General features: G+C 43.0%; 1 protein-coding gene across 15 annotated transcripts in view; it reads left to right on the top strand.

Annotated features, from left to right (window-relative positions):
• CAMK2D (calcium/calmodulin dependent protein kinase II delta) overlaps nt 1-18,031 on the top strand; it is a 275,611-nt gene that overhangs the window by 104,041 nt on the left and 153,539 nt on the right. For all 15 annotated transcript variants that reach the window (XM_090036672.1, XM_090036671.1, XM_090036660.1 and 12 more), the window contains exon 3: nt 2,332-2,391. In XM_090036672.1, coding sequence (XP_089892798.1) covers nt 2,332-2,391 — 60 coding nt within the window. The remainder of the gene's footprint in view (nt 1-2,331; nt 2,392-18,031) is intronic.

Consider the following 18,031-nt stretch of genomic DNA (forward strand, 5'->3'; position numbering starts at 1 on the left):
CTGACAAGAGGGGAGTTCCCCAACCTGTAGGTATGGTGCCGGTTGTGCCTTCCCAGGTGCATCACCTTGCACTTGTCTGTGTTGAAACTCATCCTATTCTTGTCCGCCCACCCTTGTAACCTGTCTAGGTCTGATTGTAGCCTGTTGCATCCTTCCAATGTACCCACGTCCCCACACATCTTAGTGTCATCAGCAAATTTGAACAGGGTGCTTTTTACCTCCTCATCCAAATCGCTGATGAAGATGTTGAACAGTGCGGGCCCGACATCCGAGCCCTGCGGAACCCCACTGCCCACGTCCTTCCAGGCTGAGAAGGACCCATCCAGTACCACCCTCTGGGTGCAGCCCTCCAGCCAGTTGGTGACCCATTTGACTGTGTGGGTGTCTACACCACAGCCCCCCAGTTTCTTAATGAGAACAGGGTGAGAGACAGTGTCAAAAGCCTTCCGGAAGTCCAGGAAGACTATGTCCACTGCTACCCCTGCGTCTAATGATCTGGTGATCTGATCGTAAAAGGCCACCAGGTTGGTCTTACAGGACCTTCCACCGCTGAACCCATGTTGGTTGCCCCTAAGCATGCAGTCCCCTGCTGGCCCCTCCTGGATGTGTGCCAGCATAATTTTCTCGAACAGCTTGCCTAGGATCGAGGTGAGACTAACTGGCCTATAGTTTCCCGGGTCCTCCTTCCTGCCTTTTTTGAAGATGGGAACCACGTTGGCCCTCTTCCAGTCCTCTGGTACCTCACCAGAGCACCACAAGTGCTCATAGAGTTGTGCCAGGGGACTTGCAATGACCTCGACCAGTTCCTTTAGAACTCTAGGGTGGAGATCATCGGGACCGGCTGACTTGAATACGTCCAACCCCTCCAGAAGCTCCCTAACTAAATCCTCGCTAACCTATGGCCCAGGTGTGCCTCCCCTGGGGCCCGAGGGGGGCCCAGCAGGGAGTTGGCTGTTCTGGTCCCTACTTAGGAAGACGGAGGCAAAGAAATCATTAAACATGTTAGCTTTGCCGTCTGGTGTGACGACCAAGTTACCCATGTCGTCGTGGAAGGGCCCCACATTACCCGGGACCTTCTTTTTACCCCCTATGTATTTAAAAAAAGACTTCTTATTGTCCTTAATCTGGGAAGCTAGTCCCAGTTCCATCTCTGCCTTGGCCTTCCTAACTGCCCCCCTACATCTCCGAGCAACTACAGAATAGCCCTCCCTGGTGATGACCCCTTCTTTCCACTGGATATAAGCCTCCTTTTTAGCAAGGAAACATTCCCGGATTCTTTTGGTGAGCCACAGAGGCTTGTGTGCTCTCCTGCTCCCTTTGATCCTCGTTGGGATTACCTTCCTTTGGGCTTGGAGGATCGTCTCCTTAAGGAGCGACCACTCTCCTTGGACACCTGGCTCCCCTCCCCCCCAGGGAGCTTCTCCAACTTTCAGCGCTTCTCCAACTTTCGTCCTTAGCTCATTGAAGTCTGCCCTCCTAAAATCTAGGGCCGCTGCCTTACTGCATGCCTTTGCCACCTTGTGCTGGATGGTGAATTCCAGCAGGCGATTATCGCTGTCGCCCAGGTGATCGAGCACCCGCAGCCCCCTCACCAGGTCATCACCCGTGGCCAGCACTAGGTCCAACAAAGCATCCCCCCGGTGGGGCTGTGCACCTCCTGGGTTAGATGGAGGTCCTGCACTCTGGCCAAGAACCTACGTGAGCATTCAGACCTGGCTGACTGCTCTTCCCAGCAAATGTCAGGGAAATTCAGGTCCCCCATGACAACCACATCCTTAGCCTTCACTACCTGTGTGAGCTGACCCAAGAATTCCTGGTCAAGCTCTTCTCCCTGGTTGGGAGGTCTGTAGTAGACTCCCACCATTAAGTCCCTTTCCCCTTGACTGCCTTGTACTCTAACCCAAAGCACTTCAGAGTGCCCCTCCCCTGGCTTGATATATTTGGTATCAAGGAGGTAGTTAATTTTCTAGATTAGAATAGCTCTAGAGATTCATGCTATTTTTGTTCTGATTAATGCTATAATCATAGTTTATTTGATAATTATAAGTTGTGGTGTGATTACTTTCCATTCATCCACTGAAAAGGCAGCTTGATTTTCTAACATCATCATACCTTGATCTGTTTGTCAAAGGAAGGGGGTGGTATTGTAATTTAATTCAGAGTGGCCTGTGATTTGAATATAAAATAATAGTGACTCTAAATGGAAGAAAGAGGATACGTTTTTAAACATAATTTTACATATTGTGTCATTTGATTTTTTCCACTTGCAGTGACGTGTAGGATAGTGTGTTTTCCTGCTGAAAGTTATAACTATGTTTTCCTTTCTTGCAGATCACCAAAAGTTGGAAAGGGAAGCCAGAATTTGTCGCCTTTTGAAGCACCCTAATATTGGTAAGAATATTTAATATAGCTTTATAAAGTGGCTGCCAGAGTAGAAATAAAAAAATATATATTGAAAAACTTCATAGAAATAGAAAGTTGGAAGAAGTCAAACAGAAATATCTTCTGACATGAATGGTTTTAATACAGTGAACCTCCTTCAAAGGGTATTCCCTTGACGTGGGGTATTTCAGCTGGCTATCTAGCACAACACAAGCTGATCTCACCCCTTGAGCTGTTAGTGCTATTACTGTCAGTAGTACCATCAGACTAGGTGTTTGGGAGTTTTGGGGCTTGTGGATGAGTCATTATTAATAATTTCTTGTCAGTTGTGAGAGGATTTAATCCAACAGAAAAGGCTGAAAATGATTGTGCCATTCACAGCAGTGCTAGTGAATACTGCCTGTTCTTATCTAACATTTACTTGTTTAACCTAGTTGCCATTCTGTGTTGTGACTTGCATCCCTTTGCTGAAAAAGTATGTAGAAGCATTAGGCCCTTCCTTCCTCTGCAACTGTCCCTCCATTCCAGCACTCAAGTGATAGATTTGGGTAGGTCCTGCTTTGGGTTGCTTATTTTCTTGAGAGTACAAAGCAGCAAAAACAGATGATGATTTTCTAAAGTGGTAGGGAAATGATCTTAGAATCTGCAGACAGTGTTAGTCAGTGTGTTTATAAAAATCTACTACCTCCCAGCCTTTTGTAGTATGTGAAGGGAATTGGTTTCTTCTTCCTTTCCCTTCCATTCCCCCTCCATCTTGCAAGCACTTGGCATATATTTAAAAGTTTTGATCATTCAAACTAGTATCCTAACTGACTTTTCTACATAAACGTATATATTTGATACTCAGAGAAGGAGAAGACTAGACAATGTATTTGCTGGGCCTAGTCTTCAGTCTCTGCCTCTTTGGTTCTATCTCACATAATTTGATCGTTATGCCATCTTTGTTACCTCATTAGATCAATTTGATTGTCTAATGCTCAGTAGACCAACTCCCGTTTGATTAATTAACCTTAATCATCATGAGAAACAGCAAATAAGCAGGGAAATAACACCACCCAGAAAACTGAAAGCTCAAAACAAAGCTTGGAATCTCTCAGTTGTCTCCCTCACAATATTTCAGAAACATTGTGATTTCACCCGAGTTGGAAATCCAGGAAGAGTAATATTATCTTCTGTCCCACCCCAAAATCAGGAAGTGCAAATTGATGGAAGGAGATGAGGAAAAACCATTTAACTCAAACATTTTTTAATCTTTATGAAGGTTTGGTTAGGAAAAGAGCTTAGATTCTTACTATTCCCAAGTCGGTTTATCTGTTCATAGCTAAAATTAAAGAATTGTTGGAGCATATTTGTTTGCTCAGTCCAAAGAAGTGATGTAAAAATCGCGGTTCGTTTCTTGGGAGGCGGAAAAAAAACCTTCAGCCACAGACACACTCTATTAGCAGCACAAAAGGTATATATTTGCAAATAGGGTCAGAGAGAGAGACAAAAGATCAAACACTCTGCTGCCCCCGAGGGAAACTACCCAGCTGGCTTTATTCCCTCTCTCCTGACCACGTGTGCAGAAGGAGGAACTTTTACAACTCATTTCTGGTTCATACAAACATATATGTAAACATGTTGCTTCATACGTCCCATGTGCATTATAATTAACTACTTAAGTATGCGGGGCGGATAGGCTTAATATGTATTAGGTTATTGCGCGTGCTTAGAAGGGACCTAAGGTTACTCAAGGTTCAACCTGAAGGCTAAAATGGCAATTACTCTTATCTGCATGAGAAAAGCTGAGGAGTATATGCTTTACTGTAACAAAGAGATAGTAACTTTGCAAAACAAAGAGGGAGTGATACCTTAGTACAAAGAGCCTTTGGTAGTTTTCTTTTCAATTTCCAACCCCCCCTTCCCTCTCCCATTAAGGAGACAAGGAGGGCTAGCAGCTGTGTTTTTTTCTAAATCTGCTATTGATAATGCATTTTTAATAATATTTCTAACAATATCCCCCCTCAAGATGCTTTTTGATCTTTACTTCATTTGGGCATATCAAGATAATTACGAGGAATTTTTTGAGGACCATGACTTTTGCTACAGTCTGTGCTTTCAAAGGAACTGCTGCGACCTGCATTCCTTCTACTGTAGTGGTTATCAATCTAGTGAGACAAGGAATAAGGCAAGGGATAAAAATCAAACCAGTCAGAGCACACAAAAGCACAAATCCTACTTTTTTCCACCAGGGTCCTCCAAATAATTGAAACCACCAGTTTTTACTCCATGTGGGTTCCCACGTTTGTATTGGTACATGGGTTATTTTCCTAATCTCTTTGGCAATCTCTAAGACTGCTTTTTCGTTGTCGTCTATTTGGAGGCAACAATTAGAAAAGTTGAACTTTTTACAGACTCTGCCATCCTTTGCGAGTAAATAGTCTAGAGCCATTCGATTTTGGTATATGGCTTCCCTCATCTGGGAACTTTGTCGAGCCAGCAACTCGAGAGCAGTGGCAGTCTGGTTAGTAATTACTTCCAAGACGGCCTGCAACCGGATGATTCTATTTAGCATATAAATTGGTGTCCGGTAACCCCAACTTCCATTATTAGCCCATGTAGCTGGTCCATAATACTTAATAATCCTCTGAGGAGGCCACTCATTCTCCTTCCACTTTTGGGAGCCACTCTGTGTCAAACTTACATCAATACTTCTCTTGGCTCTTTTCCAATCATCATACAAAGAGACTTCCAGCTTATTTCCGACCTCAGATGGTAACAAAAAGAAAGATGGTACAATTACTCCAACATAGCAGGATCCTGTCCACCCTTGTGGTAGTACTGTATAGGCTTTTCTTCCACAAATCCAATAATGTCCTTTCAGGGCCCTGTTTTCCCCTCTCAAGGCTAGGGGGTCACGGCTGTGGAAAAGAAGGGGATAGTATTTGTTGCCCGTCTGCCCTAAAGGGTCAGTGTAATAGTTACTTTGTTTAAACTGACATTTCCATATGCCATCTTTATCCCTATACTCGCACTTGGTTATTTCATTTGTGTCATTTAAGGCACTCCAATATGTATTAAACTTTGCCACCGTGCTATTTGGGTGTACCCATTTTCAACTATAGACATAGGTAAATCGTTCACCTCGGGCCTTTTCATATGCCTGACATCTGGTAGGGTTAGAATCGAAAGGTACTATTCTTGTCTTTTTGGTTTGTTGCATCTGCGGGGAGATTGGGATGCTAACAGCAGAATTCCATTGATCAGCATACTTGGTGCATATTTGGGCCCATTTCAATGTCCATGTACACTGACTATGTCCCAAACTTCTCCCTGTACCATTACTGCTAATACAGTACTCTCCTAATGCCACTTGGGAAAGATCCCAGCTGTGGTTTTCATCCCATTCTTGACCAGTACTCTTAACATCCGCCTTGTCACTGACCAACCATTTTGGGGCCAAAGGAAAAGCCCTTCAAGGCCACTGTTCTCTGGCCTCTTGGAGCCCCCCACAGGCCCAGCAGTTGGTAAGATTAAAAGTACCTGCAATTCTTTCCATCATATCAACATACAAATTTGTCCTTGGGGGAGCAATTTGGGAAAGCGAGGGTGTGAGCCAGCGGTTAAAGGCTGCTTAATTCTGCTCCTTTCATTATGCAGATAACAACAAGGCACATTAAGATTTCCACCATATTTTCCCTTTTACTTTCTTGTCTAATTTTCTGAGCTTTGATTAAGCCGTCTCAGGCGCACTTGGAGATTACCAGTAGGTTTACAGCTCCACTTGCTGGCTTCTTGTTCCGAAGACGACTCAGCTTTCGGAGTGAGTTCGTCTCGGGAGTTGATGTCCTCTAATGCTTGTGGATGTCGCTTCACACGGGTATGGTGTATTCAACGATCATGGCCAGTAATCTTTACAGCGGTGTGGGTTGTTAGAAGTACCTGGAAAGGGCCACTCCACCTCTCAGTCAAAGGCTCCTTTTTCCACCGCTGCACCAAGACCCAGTCTCCCGGGGAGAAGTCATGTACTGGTACATTTAAAGGTAGACGCTGAAAGGAGGCTGCATACTTGTGAAGAGAAAACAAGACAGACTGCAAGGCAATAACATACGTATGAAGCTCACTATTACCTAATTCAAAAGTTACATTCTCTTGCATCCTAGGAGGTAAGACTTGAGGCGGCTTGCCAAACATAATTTCATATGGGGTTAATTTGAGGCCCCGTCGGGGAGTGTTTCGAATGCAAGTAAGAGCTAGCGGCAATGCTTGAGGCCACTTAAGGCGTGTTTCAATACAGATTTTGGTGAGCAAAGTTTTTAAAGTCCTATTCATGCGTTCCACTTGTCCTGAACTCTGTGGTCTCCATGGTGTGTGTAGTTTCTAAGTAACCTTGAGAGCTTGTGCGACTTCTTGAACCACTTTTCCCACAAAGTGTTGTCCTTGATCCGACTCGATGGACTCAGGCAGGGAATACCGGGGAATGATCTCTTGTAACAAATACTTCACTACTGTAGCTGCAGTGGCAGTCCTGGTGGGCCAAGCCTCGACCCAACCAGAGAGCTGGTCTACCATGACAAATAAAAACCCGTGATGTCCGGACCGTGGGAGCGCGGCAAAATCAATCTGCCATGCCTGTCCAGGGTACGCTGCCCAGGGTCTACCTCCCATTGGCACAGGGGGTTTCCTTCGAGGGTTTACTTTCTGGCATGTGATGCACTTGGTAGCAATGCGCTGAGCTTCTACATATAGCCCTGGGGCTACTGCTTGGCGGATCACTAGATCACCCATGGCCAAACCTCCCATATGAGTTCTTGCATGGAGCTGTTGCAGCACCTCCCGAAGTAATGGCCTGGGTATCATGACTTTCCCTCCTGGTACTATCCACCACCCCTGGGAGTTTTTTTCTGCACAAGCTTTCTGTGCAAATTTATCTTCTTCAGGGGAATACTGTGGGACTAAATCCTGAACGTATGGCCATATGGCATGGGACATGGCCTGCTTGGATACCTCTTCCGCTTCTCCCCCAATAAATGCAGCTTCCTTTGCTGCTGCATCAGCCTTTGCATTTCCAAGCTTATGCTTTTTCTCAGGAGCCTTCCCATGGGCCCGCACATGAATGACTGCTACCTCTTTAGGCTGGTGGAGTGCCTCTAGTAGTTTGATAATCTGGGGGCCATTAGCAATCTTATTCCCAGAGGCAGTAATGAAACCCCTTTCTTTCCACAATAGTCCGTGCGCATGGACTGTAGAAAAAGCATAGCGAGAGTCAGTGTATATATTAACCCGTTGGTCTGTCCCCAGCTGTAATGCTCGGGTGAGCGCAGTGAGTTCCGCGGCCTGTGCCGACCATGAGCTCGGCAATGACTCCCTCCATACTACCTTATCCAAGGTTACCACTGCACATCCTGTTCGTCTTTTCCCATCGATGACAGAGCTGGAGCCGTCCACAAAGTATTCAACATCTGGGTCTTCAATTGGGTCCTCAGCAAGATCAGGTCGCACCTGCGTGGTCTGATTCAGGACCTTAAGGCAGTCATGCGTCGGTTGCCCTGGCTCCGGCAGCAAGGTTGCAGGGTTTAAGGCTGTAGTATGTCTGAAAGTAAGTCCTGGATTAGAGAGCAAAAATATCTCATACCGTGATTGTCTGGAGGGGTTAAGAAATTTCCCTCCCTCAGTCCCTAGGATCTGGGGAACTCCATGAGGAGTGAGTATTTCCATATCCGCACCTATGACTATCTTCTGGGCCTCTTCAACAACCACTGCTGTGGCTGCCACAGCCCGAAGACAGGCTGGCCACCCGAGTGCAACTGGATCTAGAACCTTTGAATAATATCCCATGGGTCTCCAGGTCGGGCCTGATGGCTGTGTCAGCACCCCGATGCAACCCCTCGATTCTCATGAACATACAGTCGATATGGCTTTTTACTGTTTGGGATGGCTAAGGCAGGGGGCTGGGTTAATGCTGCCTTCAGCAGATCAAAAGCATGCTGCATTTCTTTATTCCATTTCCATTTAGTGAGACTTTCCTTAGTCAGGGATTTGTACAGTGGTCTAGCCTTTCCACCGTAATCTGGTATCCATAGTCGACAGAACCCAGTTAGCCCTAGGAATGCCCGCAGCTCCTTGGGTGACTTAGGTGGGGTTAGACCTTGAATTGCCTGTATGCGATCTGCACTCAGGGCTTTGACTCCTTTTGAGAGCTTATATCCCAAAAATGTGACTTCAGGCTGACATATTTGGGCTTTCTCTCTAGAGACTTTATATCCTTTTTTCCCCAGAGTGTTTAGGAGTGACCTGGTGGCTTCCTCGCAGAGCTGCAAGTTTGGGCTTGCAACTAGCAGGTCATCCACATACTGGAGGAGAGTCACTGCGGGGTGTGATCCCTTCCATTCCCCCAAGTCCTTCTGAAGGGCAAGTCCGAAAATATGGGGGGCTGCTATAAATCCTTGTGGAAGAACTGTCCACATGAGTTGGGCTTTATGGAAAGTATCTGGATCCTCCCATTTAAAAGCAAACAATTTTTGACTCTCTCGGTGGAGGGGAATAGAGAAGAAAGCATCTTTCAAATCTAGCACTGAAAATATCTTAGCTTTTCCCGGTACTTGTGTCAAGATCGTGTGAGGGTTCGGGACTACAGGATGATCTGAAAGGACCTTCTTATTTACAGCTCGTAGGTTTTGGACCAGTCTGTATGAGACCCCATCTGCCTTCGGCACTCCAAGGATGGGGGTGTTATAGGGTGAGGACCCTTCCACTAGCCATCTGTACCTCTTGTATTTCTCTATTAACGGCTTGAGTCCAGCTCTGGCCGCTCGGCTGAGTGGGTACTGCTTTACCCGAACGGGCCCCTCCCCATCCTTGAGTACGATCCTTACCGGGGAGACGAACTTAGCTCGCGCAGGGGTTCCATCAGCCCATACCGAGGGGTCTACTCCAATCATGTGATCTTCTGGACTTACTGCAGGGCATCGGTCCTCCAGGAGAGCCATCTGATAGTTCGAGCTCTGCTTGACAGGTAGCTGGACCACCATCTGATCGTCTCTGAAAAAGATCTCAGCTTGCAATTTTGTGAGTAAGTCCTGCCCAAGGAGTGCAACCGGGCAACTTGGAGAATACACAAAGGAGTGCTCGAGCAAATGGTCCCCCACCTTGGTGAGGAGTGGTTTACAAACAGGGAGTTGGGTTTGCATTTCCTCAATCCCTTCCACAAGTACATGCTGTTCACTAGTTCCTGCACAGGGGGGTTTTTCTGGAATCATTGAAAATGTAGCCCCAGTATCCACCAAGGCTTCAAAGTTTTTGCCACCAACCCTAATGGTTACCATGGGATCTTCTCGGGCTCCAACCCGAAGGGTAGTGGTCTTAGATCCCTGTCCCCTTCATTCTGAATCCTCACCCTTGTCTTCTGCCCGCATGAGGTGACCTCTCGGTTCCCCCTCTCTCTTCTCCTTCAACTTCGGGCATTCCCTCTTCCAGTGTCCTTTCTCCTTGCAATAAGCATAAACATCTGCTCTTACTCTTTCTCCCTTCCTCTTCTGTATCCCAGCCTTTCCAGGGTTCCCTCCAGTTATAGCAGCTGCTAGTGCTGCCATCTGTCGCTGAGCCTTTTTATCCTCCTTGCGCTCCTGCACTTGCTCACAATTCCCATACACCTTATATGCAATTTCTACCAGCTCTGAAATCGGTTTCCCAGCACCTCCCTCAGTTTTCTGTAACTTCTTACGGATATCAGCAGCAGATTGACCAATAAACATAAGATTTACCATACGCTGGTTATCTGGGGCTTCTGGATCCAGATCCGAAAACCTGCGAAACGCCTCATACAGCCTCCCAAGGAAAGCTGAGGGATCCTCCTCTCTTCCCTGTCTCACCTCATACAATTTAGACAGATTGGTAATCCGAGGCACTGCCTTTCCCATTGCTTCCACTATAATTCCTAGATACCGTGCACTTAGCTCTCTGCCCTCTGCAGTATGATTATCCCATCTTGGCTCCTCTACAGGGCAGGTATTCACGCAGAGTACGACTAGCAGCACTTTCTGACTCAACTCTAGCCACCGCAATACGTTCCGCTGTCCCCAACACTAATCTCCTCTCCTCCGGGGTTAGGAGGGTCTGGAGCATCATCTGGACATCAGCCCAAGTGGGTTGATGAGTCTGCCCAATAGATCGGAACAGGTCCCTCATCTTTTCAGGGTCTTCACGAAAAGAGGGGCTCTGATTCTTCCAGTTAAATAAATCTGAAGTGCTAAGTGGGGTGTAGACAAAAGTTGCAGTGCCTCCTTCCCCAATAACCTCTCGCATCGGACAGTTCAACACCGGCTGTGACTCTACAGGCTTGCGCAAATAATAACCCTTATTTCCTGATTCAGATGAGGCACTTGGCTGAGGCTCACGCTCTAACTCATTAGGTATGCATTGGTACGTCGGTGGTGGTCTCTCTAAGGGAGGGGGCGGTGGTGCAGAAGGGCTGGATGCCGAGGAGGCGTCTGACTCATCTTCGCTACCCGACAGGTCAACCGGAGCGCGGGTCCGGTACTCAGCCAATTCAGAATCCTCCCCGTCATTAGACTCAGGAAGTACAGGCGCCCCCCCCCGAGTCTTTTTCTTAACAAGCATCACATGAGACTTTGCTAAGTAATTCTTAATCCAAGGTGGCTGATTTTGAACCACCCACAACCAACAATCAATATAAGGAAACTGATTCCAATACCCATTCTGCATAACAATTTCATGGATAGCTATCACTTCTTTTAGCACAAAGGATCCTTTCGGGGTCCAGTGGACCCCAAATGTTGGCCACTCGAGTTGACAAAACTTAGTTAAATCACGTTTTTTCATTTTTATTCCATAATCGGCCGGCTTTGCAAATTTATTAAAATGACGTAATAAGACTTTTAGAGGGGTATCAATATTGTTTTCTACACGAGAGCTACTCGTACCCATTTGCCCACAAAAATGCGCCCAAGGCACACCAAATACCAAAAAGATCTCAACAACAGATGATTTACAATGAGAGCTGAGCCTAGAATTTCTCAGCAAACTTACACATCCTTTGTTTAGATCCGTACACCAGATTGGGCAAAGGGAATTCGTATACTCACTCAGATACCCCAGAGATCTCGATCCAAATTCCAAAGTGTGTCTGCCTCTCCAGAAACTCAGAATTTACATGGGATACTTCCTTTAACTTCCCGGATATTCGGACTTAAACCTCAAATTCCAGGGGCGAGTCCAAAGTCGGCTTGGTGCGCACAACCCCTGGTACCGGAGGCGCTCCGTCACTGAATTCCGGGGTAGTCCTCGAGAAGCCCCACGTTGGGCGCCAATTATTGATGTAAAAATCGCGGTTCGTTTCTCGGGAGGCGGAAAAAAAACCTTCAGCCACAGACACACTCTATTAGCAGCACAAAAGGTATATATTTGCAAATAGGGTCAGAGAGAGAGACAAAAGATCAAACACTCTGCTGCCCCCGAGGGAAACTGCCCAGCTGGCTTTATCCCCTCTCTCCTGACCACGTGTGCAGGAGGAGGAACTTTTACAACTCATTTCCGGTTCATACAAACATATATGTAAACATGTTGCTTCATACGTCCCATGTGCATTATAATTAACTACTTAAGTATGCGGGGCGGATAGGCTTAATATGTATTAGGTTATTGCGCGTGCTTAGAAGGGACCCAAGGTTACTCAAGGTTCAACCTGAAGGCTAAAATGGCAATTACTCTTATCTGCATGAGAAAAGCTGAGGAGTATATGCTTTACTGTAACAAAGAGATAGTAACTTTGCAAAACAAAGAGGGAGTGATACCTTAGTACAAAGAGCCTTTGGTAGCTTTCCCTTCAATTTCCAACCCCCCCTTCCCTCTCCCATTAAGGAGACAAGGAGGGCTAGCAGCTGTGTTTTTTTCTAAATCTGCTATTGATAATGCATTTTTAATAATATTTCTAACAGAAGATTAAGTAAAAAAAAATTTTAAATGTTCATTGCTATGAAACAAAAGAGTTGAAATACATAAAACCTGTCCAAATAAAGGTATTATAAATTGATTGCATGTAGTTAATTTCCTTTTGTTCCACTGAATAATTTGAAGTAATATTATTATTGTATACTGTCCAGCTGTTCCAGTGGAGCTGTTAAAAACTAATAAACATATGGCTTGGAAATACAAAGGAAAAAACACCAGAGATCTTGAGAGAGATTATTGGTGTTACATACGCTAGCACCAAGGAAATGCCATGCTGTGCTGCCTACTCTAATGTGGGGAGTTCAGTAAATGAATCACACAGTAGGGTTTTCTTTTCCTTCTAATTGGCAGTTCAGTTTCAGAAAGAATATCAGGTTTCAGGATTTTGTGAAAGGCTGTTTGTTCTCACATTACAGAATCTCCGTGAACACTATGGTGTCGCTGAAATTTATTTACTAGCCTTTCCAGTGACAGAATATCCTGTTGAGCAGAAGTTTGCACTTGCTGGAGAATTGCTTTTGTTTACAGACTGACTCAAATCTCAACTAAGTATTCAAGTACTGTACTACATTTACGAAAGTTAGTCTGAAGGTTCACTTTGGTGCCTGGTCTCTGTCTTGGAGAGAGAATACTCTGGTAGCTTCAAACTGGGAAAAGAATAGTGATTTTACAAATTTAGTTTTCAGAAGTGGTAGCATAAATTTAGATAGTTAAGTACATATTTAGACATCTGTACTAGATGATTGCTTACATAGGCTGAGGTACACATCCTACTCCCACTATAAGCAGGACCCAAACTTCTCCCCTTAAGTGCTCCTTTGGTGACTAGGGCCAGGTACAGACATTCACAAAGCCTGAGGCGGAATCAATCTAAGATATGTGGTTTTCTGTAAGTGGCATAGCTTAGGTTGGTAGCAAACAAAACACACATTCGCCCTTTGGTCGGGGGGAGGGAAGTAACAGGACATAAATTTTAGACTGGGTTCTGCCTTTGTTAAACCAGCCTGTGGGTGATGATCTTCTGTTCTGTTACAGGTATAGGTAAGTTTTGTGTGCCAAACTTCTGTCCTGTCATTGTCACAGTTTCCAATCACTTATACAGGTGAAAATGTAACATCTGTACTTGGCCTAAGGAGCCTGGCTAAGGTGGGGTTTGGTCAGTATAAGCTTGGACTGGGTGTGTTGGGCCCTGCTGTAGGAGGACAGTAGTAGAAGATTTAGGTTCCCTATTATTACGGACTGTAACTGAGACTTGAGTGCCTAGAACTTCCTTAAGTGCTTTTGAAAGTCCTGTAAAAACTGAAGAGACTTCTTATTCATTTATACAAGATGGTTGTCAACATTGGGGGCAGGGGGAAGGGGAAGGGGTACGGTCTCTTTTGACTTAAGATAATATTTCTAAAAGATCTCAGTATTGGGTGAATTCTGTTCCTATTGAACTAAAATTGTAAGCTTTCACTGAACAAATCCCAGCTTTATCAATTACATGGTCGTCTTAAGTTATAATAAACATGTCTCATTAGGATTGAACTGAGGTGATGGATATAAACTATAAAACAAAAGAAAAGGTACGCTAAAATAAGGCATGAAAAGTTATATTTTATTATGTATGCTAGATTGAACCTTTTTAATTCCAAGAAGAAATTTTTGTCCTATATATTTATGAAAGTGAACTCTAATGGGCAACAATCCTTTATTACATTATTCCTCTCTAATGGTAAAATTCTCCTTATACAGAATATAAACCCTTTACACCTAAGATGCTTTCTTTCAGTGAAGATTTATGATACCACAAGGCCTTAAAGTTTCCTACAGTGTTTAGAGGGATCTTTTAGTAAATTTTATCATCACTATATTGACATTTATGAGTGTGAATATTTTTTAAGTGACAGTAAGTCCCCTTAATCTATGAAGTAGTAGGTGCTGGGGCATAGAGAATTCATACAAGTTTACTCCATTTTTACATTTCCTTTCTTTCTGTGAGTGGTGTACAGCTCACAATTGATTGTAGCCTAGAAAATAATGGATTCTTTTGAAGTGAAAAGGTCATAGCTGAAGAAAATATAAATTAAGGTCCTGAAATGATTCTTGGAAGGCAGTCCTCGGAGAAAAGAAAACATCTATTTTAACTTACTGCTTTCTTTCTCATTAGAGTGTGAACTTATTTTTAATACCTTCTAGTTTGCCAGTGAAGTAGTATCTATTTCCAGTAGTAGCCTCCTCAGTTAGAATTAACTCATTCTTCCCTTTCCTTTCAGACCTTGTGGGAGAAAGGATTAAGCAACTTCAAGTCTCATAGAATATAAAAACAGCACAGAATTAAAAATCACTTTTTCTTAAAGTTGCTTTATTTATTTGTAATTGACAGTTACTGAATCCTTTTCAGTGTTCATAGTTTAGTTGAATTTGTCTTTTGAAACTGAACTTTTTATCATAAAGGTCAACTTTTGATATGACTCATCTAAAAAGACTTTTCTTCCTAGAATATATTAAGATCTGCACACTACACTTCCTTACCTTTTAACAAGTGTAAGAAATACTAAGACTTTCTCAATGCATATATTAAAAACTCTTTTCTAAATTACTGGGCACAGTATTTTTTTCTTTATAGTCAGGTCATAACATCAGAGCATTGATGAATCATCTTTTACAATTCCAGCTTACAAAGAAATTCTTCATAAAACTGTGTCTAAACTAGATATTTAGTGTAAGGGGACTGATGGAGGAAACCAAAATGTAGATATATATAAGCACCTTTATTTCTTTTTTAAATTATTATTTGTAATATTCCTAACTTTTATAACAAAATCAAGTTTTCTTATAACTAACAAAAATTTCTGCTGTTGACTCATTTGTAGAAAAAAAATCATTATCCTACTTAACACTTCGAAGACAGATGTTCATCTGGCAGTTTATTGGACCTAATATAGTGTATTAGGTGTTCTATATTAAATTGTAATAGAAGAACATTCAGAATTAAGCATTTTCCAAATCAATTGATATATCTAATTTTATTTCCTGAAAATGTGCATTCTCATAGGCATTTCAAATACAATAGATGTATCATCTTGGGATGACAGATGTAAAGAGATTTTTTTCTTTGTTATTATTTTAGTTGGTAGTCTTTTTTTTCACCACCAACCCACCTGAAGAAATTATTTCTGGTATTGGCAAGAAACACTTAGCATGGGTTAGATTTTTCTTGTATTAATTTGTTTGGTTGGGTTTTTTTAAATCAAAGAAAAAAATCAGGGATGAAACAGAAGACCTGGAAAACTAGGATAATTTTGAGAGTGAACTTAGCAGATGATGAAATGAGAATGAGTTCTTGTTTCAGTAGTCGTAGGCACTTTATTATAATGGGATGATGTCTGAAGAGGTGAACCCAGAAATGTTTTTATTTGAATTCTTGATCTTAATTCTTTGAAATCTCTCTAAGCTACCCAAGATCACATATAAGAGACAATTCATATTATTTCTATATCACTTGCATTGAATTATTCTGACATAAAATTGACTAATTCTGAGGTCAGGAGGGAATATATCCCAGTATGCACCTTCATTTCACAACTGAGTAAATGTATTATGGTTCTTTGGGGGGCGGTTCCCATTATCAGAACTGCTGGATATGGGCTTGTACGGGAAGATGTGTATTGAACCAAAGTGATAAATAGCACAAGGATCTAAAATTAGTTAAGGCAATTCTGGGTGCAAGCACACAACATAATTACTATAGAGCAGGGATGTCAAACTCACCTGATGCCAGGGACCTGAAGCCAGAAGTAGGGCTCCTCGCAGGTAAGATCCAGCCTGAGGCAGGGGGTGGTCCAGAGGTGGTAGTGGGTCTGGAGGTGGTAAGGAGCCTGGGTGGGGAGTGGGTCTGAGTGAGCAGTTGCCATCTGGTGTGGTGGTGGGGAGCTAATCTCTCTGCCAGCTGCTATGACCAGTGGGGTGAAAGGGTACTGAAGTTTGCAGCAGGTCATTCAGCAAGCACACAACATGCAGCTTTACTGAAGAGTAAATCACTCAAAGCCAGGATAACCACTTATGCTAACCCCTTGAAAAATGTATGATAATATTAGTATGTGGATCCTGTTGTGCTTCTATTTCCCTAGTGAATGCATCCTGGGATAGCTGTTTGGTCAACGTTAACTCTAATAGCATCTGCTGAAATACCTGTCTTGGGAGAGCTTGCCATGTATATGCTTTATTCTACAGACTAAATTTCTTATGGAATAAAATCAAAGTAAAATACTCCATAGTGCTTGTGTTGTACCTATTTACCTGTACTTTTCTTTACATAGTAAATGGGTCTTAGAAAAGGTAGGGGTAAAATCTAATTAAATCTAAATTCTCAGAGTTTTAAAATGCTAAATCTAAATCAGTGTAAGCTGTCTACTCTATGCTATAGCATAAGTCTGTTCTGTTGGTCTGTATCTCATTCCAGGCAAGTTTTTCACTGAGCCTGAATATAGGTTCATAGATTGTGAGGCTGGAAAGGACCTTGGGGGATCATCAGATCCAGCCCCCCTGCACCAGGCAGAAAAGGCATACACATATGTATATGATATAGATAGGGATATATAAAAACACAGTCATGGTTTTTATTTATTTATTTATTTTTAAGCATATTTTTCCAGAAAATACGTACTAGGACCAATGTATAGGATTTAACTATTGGTAGGTCATCCTAAATTTGACGTCATCTTGGATTTAAATTTGGTAGATATGATAGTAAACATAAATCCTAATATTAATTGAATGGAGGAGATAATCTTGACATTCAAAATTTCTGAGAACATATGAACCATGATAAGACCTTTTTAGTTTAACATATAGAACTATATATAAATGAAGTTGGAAATCTCTAGTAAAATTCTCAGGGCTCACAGCCTTTCCTTTATGAAGAAGGAGTTATTTCATAGATGTTGAAGAACTAAATTGTGTTGGGAACCTTTGGGATCACCATTTAATTTTAGTTAAATTTCTTAATTTTTTAGGGTGGGTGGGGTTGTTTGTGTGGGCTTGTTGTTTTGTTTTTAACCACAGTAGCTGATGAAATGCAAACTAAGTGATTCCTAAACATTTTTTAGGCAGTATACTTCCAGATTCATGAATGAAATCTTGGTATCAGAATGATCTATAATGCATATTTAAATAAACCTGGGAATCCCTTTAAATTGGAGGTTCTTATACTGTCCATTTCAGTATCCTACTGATACAGCAATGACAGTTGTGTCAGAAATGCTAAGGGAGATTTTTTACACACTAACAAAATATTACATTTGATGCAATGACATTTTAACAACTTTCACTATACTGTCATTATATTTCCTTTATCTGATGTGTCTGTTTGCAGGCAGCAGGCACTTTTATAATGTCACCTACTGACCTTACACCTGCTGGAGTACACATGCTGGGGCATGTCCTGGGGCACAAAACAGTGGCACAGATGTGTGCCCCTGCTTTTTGTGCCCCTGGAAAGGAACACCTCTGCATGTGGACATGAGAGTGGAAATTTGGTTAGCCAGAAAGCTTTCCTGATCTGGAGCCAGAGGGGCAAGTAAAGGCTGAAAGTATGGTTAGCAGCAAAATGGCTATATTGCTGATTTCCCCATGCTGGAGAACTGGAAAAGGCTAGAGGTAAGAGAGCTGCAAAAAGGTTTTGCTTGCTGAGAGCCAGGGGATCAACAGAGGGACT

This window comes from Crocodylus siamensis, chromosome 2, assembly GCF_052110815.1.
Source record: "Crocodylus siamensis isolate JL-2025a chromosome 2, ASM5211081v1, whole genome shotgun sequence".
Taxonomy (NCBI): domain Eukaryota; kingdom Metazoa; phylum Chordata; order Crocodylia; family Crocodylidae; genus Crocodylus; species Crocodylus siamensis.